The sequence below is a fragment of the Pelophylax lessonae genome (genome assembly GCF_965119305.1).
Source record: "Pelophylax lessonae genome assembly, chromosome: 4".
Classification (NCBI taxonomy): Eukaryota; Metazoa; Chordata; class Amphibia; order Anura; family Ranidae; genus Pelophylax; species Pelophylax lessonae.
Window position 1 is genome coordinate 630,782,694 of NC_138771.1, and position 27,640 is coordinate 630,810,333.

The 27,640-nt window shown below is 43.1% G+C and overlaps 1 protein-coding gene across 1 annotated transcript in view; it reads left to right on the forward strand.

Annotated features, from left to right (window-relative positions):
- LOC309552860 (uncharacterized protein) overlaps positions 1-16,485 on the forward strand; it is a gene marked incomplete at both ends in the record, with an annotated part of 71,482 nt that extends 54,997 nt beyond the window's left edge. Inside the window, 3 exons of the mRNA XM_082253771.1 lie at positions 1,721-2,059; positions 9,503-9,910; positions 16,343-16,485. Of these exons, the coding sequence (XP_082109897.1) occupies positions 1,721-2,059; positions 9,503-9,910; positions 16,343-16,485 (890 nt within the window). The remainder of the gene's footprint in view (positions 1-1,720; positions 2,060-9,502; positions 9,911-16,342) is intronic.
- Positions 16,486-27,640: the final 11,155 nt, after the last annotated feature.

Below are 27,640 nucleotides of genomic sequence, written 5' to 3' on the forward strand. Positions count from 1 at the left end.
CCGCCACAATGTCGCAGTCCCGCAAAAAAAAAATCGCAGATCGCCGCCATTACCGTTAAAAAAAAAAAAACAATAAAAATGACAAAAATCTTTCCCTTAGTTAGTAAACACAATAACTTTTGCGCAAACCAATCAAAATACGTTTATTGCGATTTTTTTTACCAAACACATGTAGCAGAAAACAAATTGGCCTAAAATGTTAAAAAATTTTGATTTTTACATTTTTTGGGGGGGGGGGGGGGGGGGAATTTCATATAAAAAAAGTGAAAAATATTATTTTTGCAAAATTGTCGCACTTTTTTTGTTTTAGCGCATGATCAAAAAATCGCACAGGTGATCAAATACCACCAAAAGAAAGCTCTGTTTGTGGGAAAAAAAGGACATCAAATTTGTTTAGGTACAGCGTCGCTCGACTGCGCAATTTTCCGTTAAAGTCATGCAGTGCCGAATTGCAAAATAGGGCCTGGTCAGGAAGGGGGTAAAATCTTCCAGGCTTAAGTGGTTAAGTACCCACTACACAGATACACTCTACTGACACACTACAATATGCTGCAGTAAAACTGCACTGACAAACTTTAATATACTGCAGTAAAATTGCACTGACGGACTTTAATATACTGCAGTAAAACTGCACTAACGCACTTCAATATACTGCAGTAAAAGTGCACTAACGCACTTCAATATACTGCAGTAAAAGTGCACTAATGCACTTCAATATACTGCAGTAAAAGTGCACTAATGCACTTCAATATACTGAAGTAGACCTGCCCTGACACACTAAACTGACACTACAATAAAAATGAACGGTCGCATTATACTCATGCTGCACTATCACTATATTCACACTACACTGATACTTACAATACAATACACTCAATACACTCACAATAGAATCACAATAGCACACTATAGTACACTAACTCACTAGTAGCAATGAACAGAGCCCTGTTCTATCTATCTCCGCTCCATTAATGCACTGAAAATGGCTGCTCTGGGAAGGACCCTTTTATAGTGTGGGTTGGGTTTATGAGCAATGAGCCATGATTGGAGAGAGTCATTATGACTGTGTCCACTCATGGCTCTGAGAGTGCTATATGCCTGGACTGGGCAAAGCTTTTACTGCTTCAGCCAATCAGGGCTTTCAATGCACTGGGTGGTGTGCAGTGCATTGTGGGGCATTCTGCAGGCCGAACAAACGGTCAAACGTCCCAATAATTAGGGTGTGCGTTGAACGGGCAAACAGACAATGTTCGGTCCGAACTTATGCTTGGCTCGAACTGTTCGCCCAACAATATTCAGGAGCTGGAAATGAGTCATGCAGCAAAAAAAACCTTTTAACACAAGGCATTAACCCTTTATTTGCAATACATTTAAGTCTGTAGGCACCTGTCTATAAGTGTGCTGCAGTTCTGAAATACTGATCAGAAAATTGGAGAAGAGAGCAGAGTGACAGAGAGATTAATTTATAAGCATGCTGCTTCTTCTTTCACTGTCCAGTCACAATGTTGGTGAGTGAAGGTGACCTGTAAGTGTTTTTAAAGATGAGAAAAATCCAGTTTTCCACTCCGTCAGACAGGGCTGTGCTGTGTGGCAGAACTGTGCAATCTCAGAAATGGATGGACAGAAATATAAATCCTTTGTCAGAAAAACAGGACATATACAGTATACATTGTCTGTGTTTAGTTGTTGTTCAGAATGTATTTTTATATTTTGTCTGCAGACCAGTTTTTTGTAGAACAGCCGGATGTTGTCCCTGCTGTGATGGGAGAAGATATCGCTATACCGTGTGCTGTTCATAATAGATCACCTGATGTTATACATGAGATTATCTGGAGGCGAGGAACAAGTGATCTGTGTTCTGAAAATAATGAGTTTGTAAAATGGAATACATACAATATGACACAAAAGGTTGGACGATGGACACTGCAGAAATCGGAGAAGAGCTTCCTATTACACATAGAGAGTGTTACAGATTCTGACCGTCGGCAATACTGCTGTGAGGTGAAGACAAAAACAGATGGACGGTCATCCACACATGGCACCCAGGTAGTGATAGCAGGTAAGATCATTTCAGTTTTAACCACTTAAGCCCCGGAGGATTTGGCTGCTCAAAGACCAGGGCCTATTTTGCGATTCGGCACTGTGTGACTTTAATGGACAATTGCGCGGTCATGCGACTCTGTACCCAAATTAAATTGACGTCCTTTTTTTCCCACAAACAGAGCTTTCTTTTGGTGGTATTTGATCACCTGTGCAATTTTTACTTTTTTGCGCTATAAACAAAAAAAGAGCGTCAATTTAGAAAAAAATAACAATATTTTTCACATTTTTTTAAAGAAATTCCCCCCCCAAAAAAATGTAAAAATCTAAATGTTTTAACATTTTAGGCCAATTTGTTTTCTGCATTGAGGTCGGGATCAGTAGTTCGATATCAGTTTTTGCAGATGACACAAAATTGGGCAGGGCAATAACTTCACAACATGAAGCAGATATCCTGCAGAATGACCTGGACAAAATAACAGAGTGGGCAACGACATGGCAAATGAGGTTTAACGTGGAGAAGTGTAAGGTTTTGCACTTGGGGACTAAAAACATAAAATCACAATACACGTTAGGGGGGGAACCCTTGGGGGAATCAAAAATGGAGAAGGATCTGGGAGTATTGGTTGATGATAGATTAGGAAACAGCATGCAATGTCAAGCGGCAGCTTTCAAAGCCAACAGAATATTAGCATGCATAAAGAAAGGGATGCATTCCAGAGATAAGACTATAATCCTTCCACTTTATAAAACTCTGGTCCGACCGCATCTGGAGTATTCCGTCCAGTTCTGGTCGCCAGTCCTCAGGAGGGATGTGTTGGAGCTGGAGAGAGTCCAGAGAAGGGCAACTAAACTAATTAGGGGATTGGAGGACCTTGACTATGAAGAGCGTCTACAATCGCTCGATTTATTCTCCCTGGAGAAGAGACGTCTGAGGGGGGACATGATAGCAATTTATAAATATCTTAATGGGGATCCCAGCTTAGAAAAAAAGCTGTTCATTCGAAGGGATTGCATGAGGACTCGAGGGCATACAATGCGATTAGAGGAGAAGCGTTTTAACCTCAGGCAACGCGGGGGGTTCTTTACTGTTAGGGCAACAAGATTGTGGAATTCTCTACCACAAGAGGTGGTTTCTGCGGGTAGTATGGTGGCTTTCAAAAGACTCTTAGACTTACATCTCAAGGATCAGAACATTCAGGGGTATGGGAGATGATTACAGCCACACATGCCTACACAGGTTGAACTGGATGGACTATTGTCTTTATTCAACCTCACCTACTATGTAACTATGTAACTATGTAACTATGCTTAATATTTCTGGTGAAAAAATCGCAATAAACGTATTTTGATTAGTTTGGGCAAAAGTTATTGCGTTTACTAACTACGGGAAAGATTTAAGTCATTTTTCCTGTTTTTTTTTTTTTACTAGTAATGGCGGCGATTTGTGATTTTTTTTGCGGGACTGCGACATTGCGGCGGACAGATCGGACCCTTGACTGACATTTTTGACACTTTTGGGGGTACCAGTGACATTACTACAGTAATCAGTGCTATAAATATGCACTGTTACTGTAAAAATTACACTGGCAGGGAAGGGGTTAACTTTATTGGTGATCAGTGGGTTAAATGTATGCCTAGGGGCGTGATTCTAACTGTGGGGGGCGTGGCTTCTGATGTAACCACAGAGACATACGATCCTACATAGCAGGATCGTATGATCTCTGCAGCTACACCAGGGAGATCGACAGGCGGCTTTGTGTACATTAGCCGCCTGCCTTTCTCCCTCTCCAGCGGGAGACCGTGAGTGACCGGCGGACATCGGAGCCGCCGGTCACTCGCGCGGGGAAGGCAGGGAACGAGCGGGAGCGCACCTCCAGCGGCGCGCGCTCGTCCCCTAGAGGCTCGTGGGCGAGCGACGTAGCCATACGTCGCTTTGCCTGTATGGGGCTGACTGCCACAGTAAATAGTCGTGCGGCGGTCGGCAAGCGGTTAAACATTGAAATACAAATTGTTTATTGAAATCCCGGAGAATTTTCTAGGTGCTTTTAAAAATATCCCATGTAAAGCATGTAATGGAAGAGAATTGTTTTTCCGTCTTTGCTTAGAGATCAAGCAACTTCTAGATTGGCAGATGTATAATACATTCTACACTTTGAACAGATGTAGAGAAGAGAAGACTGCAGACTGTGATTAGTGCACACCCTAATCACCCTGGGAGCAATCTTGGGAGGGGGGGGGGGTGCTGAGAGCGTCAGAGTTGGGGTTTCTCCTGTGTCCTACTGAGGCATAGCAATTGTCCTGATGCCGCCAATGAAGCTGCAACCTTCTCGTCTCTGCCTGCCAACCCACCACTTGTAGCACAGAGCCGCTCATTCACCCATCTCATGCTGTTCCTCCTCCTTCCACCCTCTTCTCCTGTGTCTGCCCCACATACATTAAAGCAGTGTTGTACCTAAGAGAAGGGGATGTGTGGGCATAAGTTTGAAGCCCAGCAGCCAGAAGAGGAAAGATGCAGCCTGCTGATCCATCCATCCACTCCCACCTTCCCTCTCCTGCGCTGCCTCCCAGTGAGCACTCTGATGTAAGGGGCGCCTTTCTTTCTTTCTTTCTTTCTTTCTTTCTTTCTTTCTTTCTTTCTTTCTTTCTTTCTTTCTTTCTTTCTTTCTTTCTTTCTTTCTTTCTTTCTTTCTTTCTTTCTTTCTTTCTTTCTCCCATCTTAATATGTTTGTGTATATTTATTTATAAAGCCGGCTACAAACAGATCAAAATGTATCAGGTTCAGCAGCAACCGGCCAAATTTCAGTCTGTCTATAGGCAGGCTGGTTGTACAAAAGTCAATCGATGGACTGACTTCAGTACAACCAGCCTGTTGTTTTTTTTTTTCAGTGTGATCACTTTTGGCGACTATAGCTGCCAGCAGTGATCATTGTATTCTGACGGTGGGGAAACCTCCCGCTGTCAGAATACAATAGCGCAGCGGGATGGATTCCCCTATCAACTCTGATTGTGGTGATGGGGGGTTGGGGGGTTCCAGTGATTTTCTTTCTTTCTTTCCACTTGTGGTGGAAGAAAAGAAAGTCGTACAAACTATGGGCTGCTTAAGAGTGTGTGTCTATGTATGTGTAAATTATACATATATATATATATATATATCTATATATATATATATATATATAAATATAAACACACACACAGTGGCGGCTGGTGCTCATAATTTTTGGGGGGGCGCAAACAGAAAAATGAGTGACCAGCGTGCCCCTAATCAATGCAGAGTGCCACAGCATGCCCCCATCAATGCAGAATGCCACAGCTTTGCACATGATTGGATGATAGATATCAGCAGAGCTTCCCCTCATTTCAAAGCTCCCCCTAAGACCTACAGTAACTGCACTTCCAAGTGCACTTGTAGGGCACAGTGGATTTCCCTTTAGTAAATCGACCCCAATGTCTTTAATAACTCACTTCTGTCTAAAGAAGAAAAGGGAGTCCTGCAAGTGATGGTTTGGCCTCCACAGAGCCCTAAACTCATCATCATGCAGTCTATCTTGGATTACATGAAGAGACAGAAGGATTTGAGGCAGTCAATATCCACAGAAGATCTCTGGTTGGTTCTCCAAGATGTTTGGAAAAACCTACCTGACCAGTTCCTTCAAAAACTGTGTGCAAGTGTGCCTAGAAGAATTGATGCTGGTTTGAAGGCAAAGGGCAGTCACACAAAATATTGATTTTATTTGGATTTTAAGCCCCCGTTCACACTGGGGCGACCTGTGAGGCGACCTGGTCGCCTCACAGATCGCCGCAGGTCGCCTCCCATAGGGAAGCTGCGGACCCGTTCTGATAGGAGCGACACAAGTCGCTCCGACTCAGAAAAAGGGTCCGGAGCTTCTTTGGGGCGACCAGGAGGCGACCGCCATAGACTTCAATGTTACGAAGTCCGTGGCGGCCGCTCCGAGGTCGCGGCGCGCTGCTCGCACCGCGACCTCGGAGGTCGCGGTGCGAAGTAGCGTCGCCCCAGTGTGAATGGGGGCTTATTCTGATTATTTACTTTCCATTTTGCTAATTTATATAAAATAAACCATTAACATTTCTATTTCTGAAAGCATTCTTCATTTACAACATTTTTTCACACCTGCCTAAAACTTTTTTACACAGTAGTGTATATAGAAGTGGTATCTCTACTGCTTCTATATATGATAGCTTTTCACTTTCACTGGTTACTAAGGAAGCCGCTGGTGCTTATACCTAATCAGTCTCTAGGAACTACTGATATCATCAGGATTTAATTTAAGTAAATGGGCAAGGAAAGCTCTGACATCAGTGCCCAAGTGTGGCCACTGGCCATGTTTAGACAAAGATGCCACCACCATCCCTGCCAATTATCTTACAGTATATAGCTGATGACAGCTCAGGGAGCTGTCAGTCAGCTATGAGTACTTTCAGGATCAATCCTGTGCGTTACTTTAATGGACAATTGCGTGGTCGTGCAACGCTGTACCCAAATTAAATTTATGTCCTTTTTTTCCCACAAACAGAGCTTTCTTTTGGTGGTATTTGATCACCTGTGCGATTTTTACTTTTTGCGCTATAAACAAAAAAAGAGCAACAATTTTGAAAAAAACAACAATATTTTTCACATTTTTTTATATGAAATCCCCCCCCCCCCCCCAAAATGTAAAAATCTACATTTTTTATCATTTTATGCTAATTTGTTTTCTGCTACATATTTTTGGTAAAAAAAATCACAATAAGCGTATTTTGATTGGTTTGCACAAAAGTTATTGCGTTTACTAACTAAGGGAAAGATTTCTGTCATTTTTGGTGTTTTTTTTTTTTAAACGAGTAATGGCGGCGATCTGCGATTTTTTTTTTTTTTGCGGGACTGCGACATTGCGGCGGACAGATCGGACCCTTGACTGACATATTTGACACTTTTGAGGGTACCAGTGACATTACCACAGTAATCAGTGCTATACATATGCACTGTTACTGTAAAAATGACACTGACAGGGAAGGGGTTAATTTTTATTGGAGAGGGAGGGGTTAATGTATGCCTGGTGCTTACTGACGTGTGTGGGGGGAGGTGACTGAGTGACACAGGGACAGATCGCAGATTCAGCTATGCTGAACCCTACAATCTGTCACTGTCTGTCACTTAGGAGATCCGCCCGCTTTGTGCGCGCGCCGCCGAGAGAGGGGAATGTCTGGTGACGTAGGTCTACGTCGCCAGACGATAACGAACCACTTTGCCGCAGTACAGTCAACGTGACTGTTCGGCAAGTGGTTAAGGGAACCTCCCATTTTTTTCTTTGTGTGGAGTACCCCTTAAAATCCACACAAAACCTGAAGGTTCTGGTATGGATTTCCTGGGGGACCTCACGCATTTGTATTATCATGAGGTACCCCCTTAAAATCCATATCAGACCAAGGGTCTAGTATGCATTTTTGGGAGGACTCTATGCAAGCTTTTTTTTTCATCCTTACTGTAGGATTTGCTAAAGCAAAAGTGACATTTACAAAAAAAAGGTCTACTGTTTAGATTGTCGACCAGTTATATGCATTGCCGGGTTCATTTAAAAACAAAAAAAAAAAACAGCACACAAACCCCCTCCAAAGGTCCCCCAAAATATAAAGTGTGCTAGCTTTTTTTTTTGTAATCTGCGAATTTTAAAACTTTTTTCCTTTGTAAACAGCAAACTCAGAGAGAGCAGGGCTATGTCCTTTTTTTTTTTTTTTTTTTTTTTTTTTTTTTTACAACCTCTTGCCTATTTGGCCAAAAAATTGACATTTTAAATCTGATAGATTCCCTGGATTACAGGTGGTGTTTTTTTATTTATTCATTTATTTATTTATTTATTTTTTTGGGCCAATAAACACATATTTTCTTTTCTTTTTTTTTATTCGCTAAAAATTGACTATACTTCCTTTTAAGTAGTATTTAGATCCTTTTATTGGAGGGGAGGATTAGAAACTCTGTCAGGCAGTGAAACATCTGTCTTGGCCCAAAATTTGAAGATTTTATATCAACTCTTGTTCTGGTGATTGGTAACTCCTGTCCCCAACAGGAGCAAAGACATGGAAAAAAAAAAAAACACTTTTTATGGCTGACTGCAGATCTGTGTTGTCTGAGTCTCTGTTGGAGTTTTTCCACCTTTTGCTGTACCACTGAATACTGCCATTTTCGAATGAATGCAATCTTCTCAACAGGAACATAAACAATAGAAACTTAAGGCCCCTTTCACACATGTTGCCCGTTTGTCTGTTTTTCATCCATCCGTTGACGGATGAAAAACGGACATTAATGTATCTCTATGTAAAAACGCATGACAACAGATGATCGCCAGTTAACATCCGTTTTCCTCCGCATCCGTCAATGTCAGTTTTTTTAAAATGGAGGAATGCCCTATTTTTCATCCGTCAAAAAAACGGATCGGACGAAAAATGGATGATAACGGATGAAAACGGATGACAACGGATGAAAAACGGACGACAATGGATGAAAAACGGACGACAATGGATGAAAACGGATGACAACGGATGAAAAACAGATGACAACGGATGAAAAACGGATGACAATGGATGAAAAACGGACGACAACAGATGGAAAACGGATAACAACTGATGAAAAATGGATGAAAAACGGATAACAACTGACGAAAAACGGATGACAACTGACAAAAAACGGATGACAACTGTCGAAAAACGGATGACAACTGTCGAAAAACTAATGAAAATGGATGAAAAACGGATGGAAAACGAATAAAAAATGGATGAAAAACGGATGGAAAACTGATACATTTGACGTGACTGAACTGATGAACTGAACGGACCGTATGTGTGAAAGGGGCCTAAGTCTGAGAATTGAAGTCCAATGTGTTAAAGTCCAAAATTAGGTTTTATTCCAAACCTATATTAGATGTTATAACCAATGTGTTTCGGGGACCACACATCGTCCCCTTCATCAGGATTAAAACATAATGTTAAAATATAAAAATACAATCCATTATTTTGGCTTGATGCTTTTATATTTTACTTTATGTTTTAGCCCCGATAAAGAGGACAATATGTGAGCCCCACAATGTGCTGGACTCAAACACTTTTGTGTGGTGCTCAGATTCAAGTATCACTTCTACAGTCAGAGGTTACTGTTACAATTCCTTGGTCTACAAGAATAGCCTTCTGGGCAATAGCCTAGATGCCCATTGGGTTACCACCAGTACGTTTTTGTCATTAGTACTTAAGTATATCTATCTGAGGCTCCAGTGCCATTAATATATCACTATAGACAATAGAAACTTGTCAGACTGTCCAACCATTCCACCCTCAGTACAACAAAAAATAATTTAGCACGGTCTTTAATTTACTATGGCAGTTTTGCTAGTTTTGTATGGTTTCACCAATAGATTAAATACTCCTTATAAAATATAAAATGTACCTACTAAATATTTTTTTTTAATTGTAGAACATATTCTCTTCTCAGATTCTTCTCAGAATGACCCCCAGTTGATGGCCACTCAGTCTACGATAATATTGGCTAATGAAGGAGACTCTGTCACCATCACCTGCCCATATACCATCCAACAAGACCAAAACCTTCTGCGGAGTGGAGTTTTCTGGAGAGTGGGCAGCCCAAAAGGACCCTACGCCTATCACCCCTCCGATCTGATGGTTCATCCCAGTTATAGGGGAAGAACCCAGCTGAATGGATCTTCTGATCTCCAGATAAATGAGGTCCAAGATACAGATAGCACCACCTATTACTGTTTGGTGATACTGAAATTCTGCATTGGAACCCAGAAGACCAACTCAGTGCTGAAATACGGGAACAGAATGCAATTAAATATACATGTAACAAATACGATCTCTGCAGGTATAAACTACTTTATTTTTCTTTACATTTTTATTATTTGTGCAAGCATTTTTTTCTGCATTACAGGGCTTAAAAGAGAATTCTACTTTATAAAAAAAAAGAATAAATGCACCCACCCAGGACCTTAATTATGAAGAGCGTCTGCAATTGCTTGATTTATTCTCCCTGGAGAAGAGATGCCTGAGAGAGGACATGATAGCAATTTATAAATACCTCAATGGTGATCTAAGCATAGAAAAAAAGCTATTCAGTCGAAAGGATTGCATGAGGACTCGAGGGCATACAATGCAATTAGAGGAGATGCGTTTTAACCTCAGGCAATGGGGGGGGGGGGTTCTTTACTGTTAGGGCTACAAGATTGTGAAATTCTCTACCACAAGAGGTGGTTTCTGGGGGAGTATGGCTACTTTCAAAAGACTCTTGGACGTACGTCTCAAGGATCAGAACATTCAGGGGTACACACCTACACAGGTTGAACTGGATGGACTATTGTCTTTATTCAACCTCAACTACTATGTAACTATATTACAAAAATTTCCTCTTATTATTTTTTTCGCATTTGAGCCTGAAAAGTATTGCAACTGGTGGATCACTGGTGCAATGCTCTGCCTTCTGCAGACTCCTCAAGCTCCTCTGCCTCCTTCAGATTCCTCCAGCTTGGGCCTAAACTCTGTAGGCAAGACCCCCTTGTGTGGGATTTTTTAGGGCAACAAAATCACCAAAGTGATTGAAAAGGTATAAATTTTAGTTTACATATATGTATAAAAAGACAATACAAAGCATGAGTTCAATAAAATAACATAACCTAGCGGTTGATATGTATAATGCTGTTGTCTAAGTGTAACCTCAGATCAGCTGTGATGACAGAGCCGTGAATATGGGTTCATATCTCTGTCATCACAGTTGATCTGAGGTTACGCTTACACAACAGTGTTATACATGTCAACTGATTTGTTATGTTATGTTATTTTATTGAACTCATGCTTTGTATTGTCTTTTTATACATACAGTATATGTAAACTAAAATGTATACCTTTTTAATGGCTTTGGTGATATTGTTGCCCTAAAAAATCCCACACCAGGGGGTCTTGCCTACAGAGATTAGACTTTAGGGATCTGGGCACTTTTGGGTAGCACTTAGCAGCTATTTGTGCCAGCTTGGGCCTATACCAAGGTACAAACCTTTAGTTATGGAGGAAGTATCAATGGATGGTGATGTCATCAAACTTTTGCTCAATTGATAACTACAAATCTTTCTGCTGTGTTGGCTCCGGGCTGGGGTAAGGGCAGGGGAGGGAGTGGCTGGCTCCACCTCTAAAGCGCATGCTGAAAAGCGGATAAACCTGTCAAGCCGGCTGAGAGGTGGATCCTGACAATATTGGGATTGGGTTGCTTCCCAATCCTGGATTAGCTCTGCCCTGTTAGCTAATAGTGGGCAACAACTTGCTATCAGCTGACTCTGGGTCACAGAAGGACAAAAGTAATTTTACTCTTGTGACTCTCAGGAGTACAACCAAAAAAAATGTTGCCAAACCTCTCTATTATTAGCATTTTTCTGCATTGCAGGACATGGGTGGTCTATTTGAAAAAAAAAAAAAAAAATTGCATATCCATTCATCCAGTGAATCTGTATGTACATTTTTTAAGCAAAAACAAATGCTCTTAGCCTCGGTTCACACTAGGGCGACCTGTGAGGCGACCTGGTCGCCTCACAGGTCACCACAGGTCGCCTCCCATAGGGAAGCTGCGGACCCGTTCTAATAGGAGCGACACAAGTCGCTCCGACCTAGAAAAAGGGTCCGGAGCTTCTTTGGGGCGACCAGGAGGCGACCGCCATAGACTTCAATGTTATGAAGTCCGTGGTGGCCGCTCCGAGGTCGCGGCGCACTGCTCGCACCGCGCCCTCGGAGGTTGCCACCCGAAGTCGGATCGCGTGTATGTGAACGGGGGCTTAAGGTTATTTCCTGTTCTGAACAAATATTATTATTTTTTTTATGGGCTGTAGTAAAATACTGCATTGTGGCCACCAGATGGAGCTGATGAGCACACGGAATACATACAGTACATCTTTAAAGTGTAAAGCCCCGTACACACGTAGCGATTGTCGGCCGAAAGATCGGCCGTCTTTTGTCCTTTGCTGTCCTGTCGGTTGAAAATTTTGTCGGCCAACAACAGCTGACTGCAGAAGTGATGTCATGTGATGGTTAACTTTCCGTGTGCTTTTTCTTCTCTGAGCATGCCCAGTCTTGCTCATCTGCTGTTTGTCGGCCGAATTCTGTACTGACTGAGGAACAATCGGCCGTTCTGGTGTTGGCCAACAAAAATTTTAAAGCCTGCACACCAGATTCTGTTCGGCCGAAAAGTCGCAGTCGGTTGTCGGAAGCATCATACTAATCGGCCGATCGGACGTTGGCCGAATATTTACGGCCGACAATCGCTACGTATACGGGCCTTTACTCCACTTTTGTTGAGAAAAAAACATTCCCCTCTGGGTGATCTCTGCACAGATTCCTACCTTTTGTTATTCTGAAGAAATCATTGTGTGCTCCTCTGTGGCCAGGCTGCCCACTCAGAATAAGGGCCTGGTATAGATTTCCTGGGGACCTCACACATTTTTTTTTTGTTGTTGTTTTTTCTGTGAGGTACCCCCTAAAAATCCATACTAGACTCAAAACTTTTTGAAAGGGAAATCGCACATTTTTGCTCCTTCCTGCTATAGGATGTGCTTCAACAACAGTGACATTAACAAAGAAAAAAATATATACAGTTATATATATCCAATAATCCATGGATGCACATAGCAGGTCCTAGTGCTAGCTGGCTGCGGGTCTTTGCGGTGAGGGACAGGGGTGGCAAAAGATCTCTGGACCAGGGCCGGGACAAGGGGTGGGCAGGAGGAGCAGTTTCCCTGGACGCAATGGTTTATTGCATGGATGGGGGATGCCTTGACCCTAAACCTAAGGGAAGATTGGAGCGCAGTTTGGAATCCTTGCCCTGAGCACTGGATGACCTTGTCCCGGCACTGCTCTGGACTACCCCTGGAGGCTTTTTCTTTTTTGTATACTTTTATATAACAGTTTTAATGCAGATCAACACATTTTTCTATTTTATACATCTACGTGCCTATTAAGTCCATTATTCTTCCCTTGAATCTTCAAATTCATTATCTCTAGGATGTGGCACAGATAAAACATAGGTGCTGGCAGGGCACTGAACTCCCCTGTATCAACCAGAGCTAGAGCTCTCTAGTTAGCAAAGCTTATGCTCCCTACTGATAGGAGAACTCCAGCTCCAGTTCAATAAGGAATGTGTCTGACCTCTGCAGAAAGACCACTGCTTCTACACATAGAGTCAAGGAACTTTGCATACATTTTGTTTTGATGCACCTACAATGTATTTAGCTGATTTAACCCCCCTGGCGGTATTCCCGAGTGTGGCTCGGGGTTAACTTTCACTACCAAAAGCGGTAACCCCGAGCCACACTCGGGATTACCCCGCAATGTTACTCACCTTCCCTGCGCTCCCCCGCCGTCCTCACAGTCTCTCCCTGCTCTGTGCATGGCCGATTTCCGGCACTTGCCTTCCGGTTCCTTCCCTGCGAGCGTTGCGACGCAGGGGGGGGGGGGGTGGAACCGGCAGCAAATTCAAAAGTGTAAATACACCAAATGAGATGATAGAAAGCTGTGATCCTAACGGATTACACTGTATCATTCCATTTCACCACAGGATATCACCTGGTGACTTTTCCAGTGCCCTGCCTGTGCTTTTTCAGTGCTTTGTGCCTGGAAAATAGAGAACGACCATGGCGTCCAAAAATCGTTCTTTTTGAGCAAAAGCGCTTTTAGACGAACTGGAAAACAGTGACAGTGAAACAGAGTTACTTGAAGAACTGAGCGATAGCGATTCGTGTGAAAATTGGTCATCAGGTACGGAAAGTGACGACAGCGATGATACTGATGTCTCTTTCTGGCACATCGCTTGTGGAATTTGGGAAGAATATCAAATGATTCTTCAGAATTTCCAACGCAGCGATGTGCCAGAAAGATACATCAGAATCGTCACTGTCGTCACTTTCCGTATCTGATGACAAATTTTCCCACAATCGCTATCGCTCAGTTCTTCAAGTAACTCTGTTTTGCTGTCGCTGTTTTCCAGTTCGTCTAAAAGCGCTTTTGTGCAAAAGAACACTTTTTGGACGCCATGGACGTTCTCTATTTTCCAGGCACAAAGGACTGGAAAAGCACTGGAAAAGTCACCAGGTGAAATCCTGTGGTGAAATGGAATGATACAGTGTAATCCTGTATTTACATTTTTTTAAATCGCCGCCGGTTCTACCCCCTTGCGTCACAACTCTTGCAGGAAAGGGAACCGGAAGACAGGTGCCGGCATCGGCTGAGCACGGAGCGGGAGGACAGCGGGGAAGGATGGCGGGGGAGGACGGCGGGGGATCGCAGGGGAAGATGAGTTTTAAAATGTAAAACAACAGATTTCCGTGCAAAACAATGTACCGCTTTTAGCACAGAAATCCGGACATAATCAGACCAGGGAGGTTAAACTAAAAGTTCAATTGGGCTTTATAGGGGTTGCCTTCATAGCACAATTCTGGTGTCCCTGGCTAACCAAAAGCCAAATCTCCAAACATCCTTTCAGTATAATATTATCCGCATGTATGGTAACATTGTGATTTGTTTTCAAATGTTTGCAGTATATAGTTTTATGAGATAAAAAATTTACATGATGTAAATGGGTAACCAAATAAGACTCCATTTTAAAAACGGTATTACATGGTGATTAAAGTTCAACTCCAGCTATTTTTTTAATTGGAATTTGAATATTGTGGGGCTGGTTAGAATGTATTTTAGATTTTTGTGTCCCCATCATTTTTCTTCATATCCTGTTCTGTTTGACACCCATCAAATATGAAGTGAGGTGCAATTCCCCAGATGGGGACACACACAGCAACAAAACTTGAACAACATTGTATTTTAACTCGTACTAATAATTAAAGCCCTACTACGGACATTTTTTTTATAAATCCCAATTAACCACTTAAGCCCCAGAAGATTTTACCCCGTTCCTGACCAGGCCCTATTTCGTGATTCGGCACTGCGTGACTTTAACAGACAATTGAGCGGTCGTGCGACGCTGTACCCAAATGAAATTGACGTCCTTTTTTCCCACAAACAGAGCTTTCTTTTGGTGGTATTTGATCTCCTGTGTGATTTTTTGATCATGCGCTATAAACAAAAAAAGAGTGACAATTTTGCAAAAATAACAATATTTTTCACATTTTTTTTTATATGAAATTCCCCCCCCAAAAAATGTAAAAATCACATTTTTTTTAACATTTTTGGCCAATTTGTTTTCTGCTACATATGTTTGGTAAAAAAACATCGCAATAAGTGTATTTTGATTGGTTTGCGCAAAAGTTATTGCGTTTACTAACTGCGGGCAAAATTTTTTGTCATTTTTGTTGTTTTTTTTTTAACGAGTAATGGCGGCGATCTGCAATTTTTTTTGCGGGACTGCGACATTGCGGCGGACAGATCGGACCCTTGACTGACATTTTTGACACTTTTAGGGGTACCAGTGACATTACTGCAGTAATCAGTGCTATACATATGCACTGTTAGTGTAAAAATGACACTGGCAGGGGAGGGGTTAACTTTATTGGAGAAGGAGGGGTGTGTCCCTAGGGGTGTGCTTCTAACTGTGATTGGATGTGGCTGTGTGTGTGTAACAGCACAGATCAACGGTCCTACATAGCAGGACCGTATGATCTGTGCTGTTACACAGGGGAGAATGACAGGCGGCTGTGTTTACATTAGCCCCCTGCCTTTCTCCCGATGTATCCGATGATCGCAAGTGACCGGCGGACATCGGGTCCTCCAGTCACACGCGCGGGCTTCGTAGTGAACGAGCGAGGGCGGGAGCACACCCCGGCGGCGTGCGCTCGCCCCTATTGGCTCCCAGGCTAGTGACGTACCGTGTGTGTCCTTAGGGGCATGTTTCTAACTGTGATTGGATGTGGCTTTACATGTAACAGCAGAGATCTACGATCCTACATAGCAGGACCGTATGATCTCTGCTGTTACACAGGGGAGAATGACAGGCGGCTTTGTTTACATTAGCCGCCTGCCTTTCTCCCTCTGTAACTGACGATAGCGAGTGACTGGCGGACATCGGGTCCGCCGGTTACTCGCGCGGAGTTGTCGGTGAACGAGTGGGGGCGGGAGCGCGCCTCCGGCGGCGCGCGCTCGCCCCCTATTGGCTCACAGGCGAGTGACGTACCGGTACGTCACTTTGCCTGCACGGGGCTGACCGCCGCAGTATATATACTTGCGGTGGCCGGCAAGTGGTTAAAATACATTACTTGTTGATAAAATGGGGATATTTTATTGTATTCTAATATTTATTTTCTGTCTCTCATAGATTTCACGAACGTCACCGGACATCAAATTGTAATACTTGCAGCTTATTTTGGGATCAAAGCCTTTTTATTTGTACTGAGTATAATACTGTGTGCCATCTATGTGAAGAGAGAAAGTGACCACACCAACGTCCAAACTGAATGAATCAGAGGAGAGCAGCTCTGGAATACCTAAAAAAGACAATTGTGAATTGCAGATTTGAGACGATGGGGTCTCCAGTATTTGTTCTTGGGAAGTCTACCTAAAATATCACAATGAGAAGTCCCTTCATTGTTAGCGGCCCAAAGGCTTGGGTGTTGTCCGTGGGTTCTCTGTGTCCTGGTGAGGGCCTCAGTGAGCCTTTCAGATAAAAATCGATTTATATATTAGCTTTTTAATAAAGAAAAGAATAATATATTTTAATGTCAAGCAAAAAAAAAAAAAAAAGAAAAAAAACTAGGTAAAAAGCAACAGGATACAATCTTAGGCTTGCTTCACATTGATGTGGCTCTGCAAGACACCTTTTGCATGGGTACAGCAGCCCATTCATTTAAATAGGCTGATGTGACTCCTGAAACGTAGGAAAAAGGTCCCTGCACCATTTCTGGAATCACAGCCCACACGGGAACCGCAAGCGCAGTGCAGGTACAATTTTTAGTGCATGTGGTGTGCCATTAGAATTAATGGCACCTGCACATATCCTGCGCATTTCTCTGTGCAGGTAGTTATGACTGCAGGAACAATTGGGGACCATGCAGATGTGAACCTAGCTTTACAGCCTATCCCAATGAAGTGACTGGTGATACACAGCAATAAAGTAAATCCTCCTACATAAGTTGTACCTGTTTATCTGCAGTCTTCTCATCTTTACATCTGTTCAAAGTGCAGTTTTACACAGGATCTCTCAGCTCTAAAAAGCAGGGGGTGGAGACCTGAATTACATCAGTGAGGAGAGCTCTGAGAGCTGATTGGAGGGAAGGGACACACCCCCTCCAAACAGCACACAGGAACAGAGCTGAGGCTGTCAATCAGCTGGAGATCCCTCCCCTGTCACCATTTTCTCTTGGTGTAAGGAAAACTTGTCAAAAGTGACTCATGCTTATACCAGAGGAAGGAGACAGCAGACAGAAATGATACTTGGTGCTTTGGATTTAGACAAGCGTACACTATAGAGGGATATGCTTTGTTTATATTTCATGTTTGATGTTTACAACCACTTTACCTACTTGCTGATGGCACTATTACAAAATGAAGGCTACAGTGGGGTCGGCTAGTTCTGAAGAGGGCATCATATGGCGCCCTCTTCTGATCACGCCCTCCACGCGCCCGCTGCGGCACACATATTTGCTGTGTCCATCGGAGACAGCTGATCACAAATCGGGGTAAAGAGCCAATCACAACGGCTCTTTACCAAGTGATCAGCTTGTCGGTTATCAGCATTCCTTCCCTCATGCTGTCACAGCCTTAGGAGAGGGGGGAGAGCTGGTAACCAGCTAGTGTGAAAGGGGACATCTGACCTGATAATCAGGCCACTGATCATCAGTGTTCTGGTTATCAGTGCAGCCCCAACAGTGCCCATCAGTGCTGCCAATCAGTGTCAATCAGTGCTACCAATCAGTGCCCATAAGTATTGCCAATCAATGTCTCCTCATCAGTACTGTCAATCAGTGCCAATTGGTGCTAACAATCAGTGCCAATCAGTGATGCCAATCAGTGCCAATCAGTACTGCAAATCAGTGCTGTCGTACAGTGCCCATCAGTGCTGCCAATCAGTGCCTCCTCATCAGTGCTGCCTATCAGTGCCCATCAGTGCCATATATCAGTGCATTCTCATCAGTGCCCACTAGTGCTGCCTTATTAGTGCCCATTCAGTGCAGCTTATCAGTGCCCATTAGTGCAGCCTCATCAGCGCACTTCAGTGAAGGAGAAAAATTACCTGTTTGCTAAATTTTATAATGGAAACTAAAAAAAAAGTTTTTCTTTCTTTTTTTTCAAAACGTTTGGTCTTTTTCCGTCTGTTTAAAAATGTCATATGGGTACAGTGCTGCATGACCGCGCAATTGTCAAACTGCGACAGCGCTGAAAACTGAAAAATTGGCCTGGGCAGGAAGGGGGTAAAAGTGCCCAATAGGCAAGCGGTTAATCAGTATTGAGAAGGATCTAATTGTCCAAGATCTTAATAGGGACGTGATGGAAATAGATTTGGGGTATAAAACAGGTGGGGCTGTACTTCCATATTCAGTAACTATGAGCTGTGCACATACCACCCTACTATAGTTATATGTTAATTATGGAATTCATTCTTAGTACATCTATCTATCTATCTATCTATCTATCTATCTATCTATCTATCTATCTATCTATCTATCTATCTATCTATCTATCTATCTATCTATCTATCTATCTATCTATCTATCTATCTATCTATCTATCTATCTATCTATCTATCTATCTATCATATACAAAACTGTGTCCTTTGTATATATCCTTCCATTTCACACACATGTATTACATTCAGAGCCGGTTGACATACAGGCGACCCGACTTGCCGGGGCGACCTGTGAAGTCGCGGTGCACAGTGCGCACCGCGACCTCAGAGCAACATGCACGGACTTCATATCATTGAAGTCAATGCAGGTCGCTCCAGGTCGCCCCAAAGTAGTACAGGACCCTTTTTCTAAGTCGGAGCGACTTGTGTCGCTCCTATTAGAACGGGTCCTGTGCTAATCTATGGCAGGCGACCCACCATGACTTGTCCAAGTCGCCTGACAAGTCGCCCCAGTGTGAACCGGCTCTCATCATCCTTCTAGTTACACTGCTATATATAATTTGTTACTATTTTATTACTTGATATAGTTTTCTTAAAAGCTTGTAACTGTTATTATTTTGTATCCATGCATCTCAAGTAATTTTGTAAAAATTAATACTATAATGTTTAAAGTAGGATGCTAATCTCCAGCACTTAAAGTGTATTTTAATCCTAAATTAAATATTAAAAAAAATATTGCTTCCGATGATGCGCGTGGCACGAAACGGCCGCAGAGATTGACTTATATGCCAGAGGTCCTGCTGCCATTCTGAGCTAAGTTTGGTGGCATGCTATGTAAGTTTATGTGCCTCGTGTTTTCTTATGCACTGTATATGGAGTGCCCAAACACCGTTCCCTGCTGTTTGTGGTTTGGGGGTGTTTTTAATTTTTTTTTTACTTTATTTAATAAATAATACACTATGGGCATTTTTTTCTGGTGTCTTTAATCCTTCTGTCTGGCTTGATGAGATTTAACAGTTTCCCTGATGACTTCACCTGTGAGGTTGGAGGATCTATCACATCCATAGAGCATAGCTCCCAACTGTCCCTGATTTGTAGGGTCTGTCCCTCTTTCCCCCTCATTTGTCCCTCATTTTGGTCTGATCTTTATAGCTGTATAATAAATGTACTTTTTATCTTTAAAAAAGTGTTTCCCAGTGCTAAACCTTTCATCCGATTTTTAAATGGCTGCATTTTGTACATTTTAAAAGCCAAATTAAAGGAATAATCTTGGTAAAAAAAAAAAAAAAAAAGCACTTGTGGGTTCAACTAATCTTTATTTTGTAGAATTCTCCTTTAACCACTTACCGCATACTAACGTATATATTTACGTCGGTAAACTTTGCGGTAGTATACCAGGATGATGCCTCTAGCTAGAGACACCATCCCGGTACCATGGTTTAGTGTCAACGGTCGGCTTTCCGTCGGTAATGACTGATGCGGCTCGGGAGCCACACAATCGTTACCCAGGTGAGCGGGAAGGGACATCCCCCCCCCTGCCGCCTTCCGTGACTTTGCTCGGAGCTCCCGTCCCACCGGGAGCCCCGAGCACCCAGCCGGCACGTCTGCCGGCTGGATGGAGTCCCAATGAATGCCGGAAACGGCTTTGATCGGGTCTCCGATGACGTAACCCGGAGGCGGCGTCCATGAAGTCACTTCTGGGTTACTCTGCTGCAAAAGGCGGCAAATTTAAAAAACGGCTGTATGCAAAAACGCCGTTTTCAGCGTTTTGCATACAGGGAAGTGTAGTGGAGGGGTCTAGGGTCTTTTAGACCCTTGATCCCTCCATAAAGAGTACCTGTCAATACATATTGGTGTTACAAGGGATGTTTACATTGCTTGTGACAGCAATAAAAGTGATCAGATTTTTATTTTTTTTTTTAAAAACCTGTAATAAAGTTAAAAAAATAAATAAATAGGAAAAAAAAATTTAACCGCCCCCGTCACCGTTAGCTCGCACACGAAAAAAAACTTATACGGAAGTCGAGCCGCGAATTAAATCGCTGTTCAAACCACACATGTGAGGCATCGCCGCGATCACCAGAACGTGGGCAATAATTAAAAAAAAGAGGTACACTCTAACTCTAAACTGGTAACCGTTAAATAAATTTAAAGCGCCGCCTATTGAGATCTCTATTGACTGTCGTTTGTCGCCATCCCACGGGGGGGGGGGGGGGGGCAATTTTAAACCGTAACATGTTGGGTATCTATTTACTCGGCGTGACATCATCTTTCACAATATATAAAAAAATGGGCTAACTTTACTGTTTAGTATTTTTTAAATGCAGTGAAATTTGATTTTTCAAATTTTTTCCCAAAAAATTGCGTTTTAAAGACCGTTGCGCAAATACCGTGTGACAAAAAATATTGCAATGACCGACATTTTATTCTCCAGAGTCTTTGCTAAAAAAATATATATAATGTTTTGGGGTTCTAAGTCGTTTTCTAGGAAAAAATACTGGTTTTAACTTGTAAACAAAAAGTGTCCGAAATAGGGCTGGGGCTTAAGTGGTTAAGGGGTGTGTGGCAGGGGGTGTGTCCTATGCTTTCATACATTTGCTATTAGGTGTCCCTTGTTCCCGCCTCAAAAAGTTGGAAAGTATGCATGGAGTATCAGATGTATATTCATAAGGATGACCATTGACTACTGAATGCGCTTTTGCTGTCCTACTGCTTAGACCAGGGTTTCTCAAGCTTTTTTTCATCAAGGCCTCCTTTAAAATTATGGACAGTCTCTAGGTACCCCATCCGAAAATGTAAATTAGTTTTACATAATGCAGCAACATCCACACATGTAAGAAACCCACTGTTAGAGGTGCAAACTGGTACTGACTAATATTCCAATGTTTCTCTTCTTCCTCAGTTTTTCTCCATCACTCAGCTAATGTGACCCCGAAGGTAATGGAGAGAGGCAGGGGATAGTCAAACAAAGATATTCTTACAGACAACTAACATCCTCCTTATCAACTGATGACACCCCCCCAAATGACTCCCTTTCAGAAAGTTGAAACTCTAAGCTATTTGCTGAGAGGAATTTTGAGTATTTTGCTGTCACAGAGTCTTCAAAAATTGAAAAAAGAAAAAAAAATGCATTTTCATTTTCTTTCTTCATTTTCCAAATCAAATTAGAGCTACAAAATACTCACCAAGCCTCTTTGCAAATAGATGGAGTGCATACTTTCCGAAAAGGGGTCATTTTTGGGGGGGGGGGGGTTGTGCTATCTTGGCATTTCATGGCCTCCAAAACTGTGATTGGTAGTGAGGAGTGAAATCAACAATTTACGCCCTTAGAAAGCCTGAAGGCGGTGATTGGATTTCGGGGTCCTGTACGCGGCTAGACTGTCAAAAAGTCTCACATATGGGGTATCCCCATACTCAGGAGAAGCAGCAGAATATATTTTGGGGTGCCATTTCACATATACCCATGGAATGTGTGAGCATTATATCATTTAGTGACAACTCTGTGTATAAACAAAAAAAAAGAATGTTGGCGTTTTCCCGATACTTGTGGAAAAATATAAAATATTCAATGGACTCACCATGCCTCTCAGCAAATAGCTTGGAGTGTCTACTTTCCAAAGTGGGGTCATTTGGGGGGGGGGGGTTGTGCTTTCTTTACATTTCATGGCCTCCAAAACTGTGTTAGGTAGTGAAGAAGTAAAATATGCAATTTATGCCCTTAGAAAACCTGTAGGCAGTGGTTGGTTTTCGGGGTCCCGTACACAGTTAGGCTCCCAAAAAGTCTCACACATGTGGTATACCTGTACTCAGGAGAAGCATCAGAATGTATTTTGGGGTGTCATTCTACATTTACCCATGGCATGTGCGAGCAATATATCATTTATGACAACTTTGTGTAATAAAATATATTGTAAATTTCTCCAAAGTTCTGGCAAAATATAAGATATTCCATGGACTCACCATAACTCTCAGCAAATAGCTTGGGGTGTCTACTTTCTAAAAAGAGGTCATTTGGGTGGGGGGGTTTGAACTGTCCTGGAATTTAATGCCCAATATTAGAAGCTTATGCCACACGGCACCCACTCTTCTAACCACTTGAAAACCAAGCCTTTTCTGATGCTTTTTGTTTACATGAAAAAATTATTTTTTTTACTAGAAAATTACTTTGAACCCCCACATATTATATATTTTTTAAAGCAGAGGCCATACAGAACAAAATGGTGGGTGTTGCAATTTTTTTTGTCACACAGTAATTGCGCATAGATTTTCCAAGAGCAATTTTTTGGGAAAAAAAAACACTTTTTTTAAAATGTAATGCCCAAATACACTATATATTGCCCAAATATTTGGTAAAATATAAAAGATGATCTTATGCCGAGTACATACTGTAGATACCAAACATGACATGCTTTAAAATTGTGCATGCCCGTGCAGCGGCAACAAACTGACTGTGACTGGTACTCTTTTTTCACGATATTTGGCGTCTATTGGACTCTAGATCTCTCCTTTCCCCTAAAGCATCTGACCACAGCAAGATTGGTGTGATAAGATGCTTTCCCAATGGCTCTGTTTATATCTGGCGAAACCAAAGTCATGAAATGCTCATAGCTTCTGGTATTTTAGGCAATAGGGATGATTGGAGCCATTCTGGTCTCCAATCAGCTCCATGGTCAGTTGACGGAACCACCAGCTGCAGTCTCGGGTTACCTGTGGGACAGGAGATCCAGAGAAAACCATGGAAGGTGGCGGGGGGGGGGGGGACCCCTCCCACTGCTTGTAAAAGCAGTCTAGCGACTTATTATCTGCTAGGATTGCTTTTTACATGAAAGCTCACCACTGGCTGTAAAAAACTATACCAGAAGGTGTGTGGTATGCCCACCATTAGACCTCCCAGCATCCACCCACTTCTAATGATGGGCATACATGCAAGAACATAGCAGATTCCTCCATTCGCATCAATTGACTGCAGGGCTGCCATCATGGCCGCCAGGGCAGACTGAGACCCAAAAGGGATTTTCAAAAAATGGGAACCCCCCCCGCGCTTTGCTGGAGCACCACAAGAATCAGAGCACCTGCAGTGCTGTAAAGCAGAGGAAGGATCGTATACCCCAGATCTGGAGAGTGCCAAACCACCTGCCACGCTGCGATGGAAAAGGAAGAGGAAGTGCCGGCACTGACACTAGAGGCCCCCGCAGCACATCCCCACATTAAGACTACAAGAAAATGGCTGCCGTTATTCTCAAAACATAGCGGTTGGACTACACAAACATGGATGCCGAAGTCGGGAATGCAGCATCCATGGCAAAATGGCGGCGCTACGTGGCGCTGTTCGGGACCCCACTGGACCCCAGGGAAGAGGCATCCACCAGGAAGGAACCCCCCAAAGACCCCCGCAGCAACAAGGTATGGGCACCCTCAAAAAGGGGGGCCAAGAGCGGCACCCACCCACCACTCTCTGGCCGAACACCAGACAAGCCCCCCTACCCAAATACACCCATGCCCCTAAAAGGTGCTAATGTGGGGGAGACAGGGGGCAGGTAAGGCAACCTACGCAGGGGGAACCCCGCTGTGGAGATGGGGGAAAAGCATGAGGGAAAGGGAGGACACAGGAAGGGGCCTACCATCCCCAGGGAGGGTCCGCGACCACCCCAAAAAAATCCAAAATAAATAAGGGGGGACACTACTCTCCACACCATGGCACAAGGCGGGCGCTACTCCCATCAGTCCACCGCACCGTCTTGGAATGGGGATACTGTGACTGTCATGACCTGGGCTATGCGACCTTGTGAGGTGTTTCAATCGCTGGCCAGCCCCCAACCAGTGGGACTATGTCACAGCCAACCGAGCACGGGGCTAATAGGTCAGACTGTGAAGATAATAAGGTTCTGAGATATCCAGTGTGTCGCCCAGTCTGGCTGTTGATTGTAGTTCCCACAGGAACAAAAATAATAAAGAAAAATTCCATTGAAAAAAAACAAAAAGCCAGGACTAGAGATCCCAGCAGAGAGCCAGGTCCTTACTCCTGACTAGGCAGAAAAAATGGAATTCTTATAGCAGGAAGTGATGGTATACCGTCTGGGACTGCCTCAGGGGCATAACCAAAAAGGTTTTCGCCTAGTCCTACTCCTAGATAGAGATGTGTTCGCCGGCGGACAGTTCCCGACGAACTTCGCATGTTCGCTTTCGCCTCGGCGGGCGAACATATGCGATGTTCGGTCCGCCTCCTATACATCATCATTGAGGCAAACTTTGACCCTGAACCTCACAGTCAGCAGACACATTCCAGGCCAATCAGCATACCTCCCTCCCTCCCAGACCCTCGCACCTCCTATAAATAAGCAAGGGCAGCATCCATCTTAGATCATTTCTGAAGCAGTGTGTTAGTGAGAGCAGGGAGAGTGCTGCTGCTGTTAATAGCTAGGGACAGTTGTTAGTCAGTGTTCCCGGCCTTGTTAGTCAGTGTTCTTGGTACACTCCTGCTGTAAGGACAGCACCCCAAAAAGCCCTTCCTAGGGCTGGTATTTGAGGTTTCTTTTTTTTGGATATATATATATATTTATTGTCCCCAAAAAGCCCTGTTTAGGGCTGGAATTTGTGTAATTTTTTTTTGTTCTGTGATATATTTATATATATATATATATATATATATATATATATATATATATGTATATATATATATTGTCCCCAAAAGCCCTTTTTAGGGCTGGTATTTGAGTGTTTTTTTTATATATATATATATATATATATATATTGTGCACTGCAGTTGCCTGCCCGCTGTGTGTGAGAGGCCACACACCCACCACAGACTGTACTGTGTGCACACCACACTCATTTCGGTTTTCCCACCATCCCTGCTCTACTGAAAAATTATCTTTTTTTTCTGGTTCTGGACATGCTACAGAGCTGAAACTTCACAGGTACACTTTTTAGACCCCCCAGACACTAAATCACACACAAAAAAAAAGTTCTTAAAAATTGTCATTTTCGATAGAGAGCCAATTATTGAAAAAAAAAAAAAAATTCTTTGGATTTATTGTCTGGGGGGTCTAAAAAGTGTACCTGTGTTTCAGCTCTGTAACATGTCCAGAACCAGAAAAAAAATAGAATTAGGGTTAGGGTTAGGGTTAGGGTCAGGGCTAGGGTTAGGGTTATTTTTAGTGCTTAGGATTAGAGGGTTAGGGTTAGAGGGGTAGGAGTAGGGTTACTAACTCTAACCCTAAGTATCTCACCGTAACCCTAACCCTATCCCCTAACACTAAACCTAACCCTAACCCTCTAACCATAACCCTAACCCTCTAACCTTAACCCTAACCCTCTAAGCCTAGCCATAAAAATAACCCTAACCCTAAACCTAACCCTAATCCTAACCCTAACCCTAACCCTAGCCCTAACCCTAATTCGTATTTTTTTCTGGTTCCGGACATGCTACAGAGCTGAAACTTCACAGGTACACTTTTTAGACCCCCCCGGACGCTAAATCCAAAGACATTTTTTATTTTTATTTTTTTTAATTTTTCCAATAATTGGCTCTCTATCAAAAAGGACAATTTTTAACCACTTAAGCCCCGGAGGATTTGGCTGCTAAAAGACCAGGGGGTATTTTGCGATTCGGCACTGCGTGATTTTAACGGACAATTGCGCGGTCGTGCGACGCTGTACCTAAACGAATTTGACGTCCTTTTTTCCCCACAAACAGAGCTTTCTTTTGGTGGTATTTGATCACCTGTGCGATTTTTTGATCACGCGCTATAAACAAAAAAGAGCGACAATTTTGCAAAAATAACAATATTTTTCACATTTTTTTACATGAAATTCCCAAAAAAAAAAAAGTAAAAATCAAAATTTTTTAACATTTTCGGCCAATTTGTTTTATGCTACATATGTTTGGTAAAAAAAAATCGCAAAAAGCGTATTTTGATTGGTTTGCGCAAAAGTTATTGTGTTTACTAACAAAGGGAAAGATTTTTGTCATTTTTGTTGTTTTTTTTTTTTAACGCGTAATGGCGGCGATCTGCGATTTTTTTTGCGGTACTGCGACATTGGGGCGGACAGATCGGACCCTTGACTGACATTTTTGACACTTTTGGGGTTACCAGTGACATTTCTACAGTAATCAGTGCTATATATATGCACTGTTACTGTAAAAATACACTGGCAGTGAAGGGGTTAAATTTATTTGAGAGGGAGGGGCTGTGTGTGTCCCTAGGGGCGGGATTCTAACTGTGATTGGCTGTCTGTTGAGCTGTAGTTACACTGATCAACGGTCCTACATAGTAGAACCGTATGATCAGTGTTTCTACACAGGGAGAACTGACAGGCAGCTTGTTTACACAAGCTGCCTGCCTTTCTCCCTCTCCCCCGCCGATCGCCGAGTGACCGGCGGACATCGGGTCCACCGGTCACACGCGCGGGGGGGTCCGTGACCACGCGGGAGCGGGAGCGCGCCGCAGGCGGCGCACGCTCGCTCCCGAGAGCCTCACAGGCTAGTGACGTAAATTAACGTCACTTTGCCTGTGAGGGGCTGACTGCCGCAGTAAATCTACTGACGGCAGTCGGCAAGTGGTTAAGAACTTTTTTTTGTGCGATTTAGTGTCTGGGGGGTCTAAAAAGTGTACCTGTGAAGTTTCAGCTCTGTAGCATGTCCAGAACCAGAAAAAAAAATTGAATTAGGGTTAGGGCTAGCATTAGGGTTAGGGTTAGGGCTAGGGTTAGGGTCAGGGCTAAGGTTAGGGTTATTTTTAGTGCTTAGGGTTAGAGGGTTAGGGTTAGAGGGGTAGGGGTAGGGCTACCAACTCTAACCCTAAGTATCTCACCGTAACCCTAACCCTATCCCCTAACACTAAACCTAACCCTAACCCTCTAACCATAACCCTAACCCTCTAACCTTAACCCTAACCCTCTAAGCCTAGCCATAAAAATAACCCTAACCCTAACCCTAACCCTAGCCCTAACCCTAGCCCTAACCCTAACCCTAGCCCTAACCCTAACCCTAACCCTAATTCGTAATTTTTTTCTGATTCCGGACATGCTACAGAGCTGAAACGTCACAGG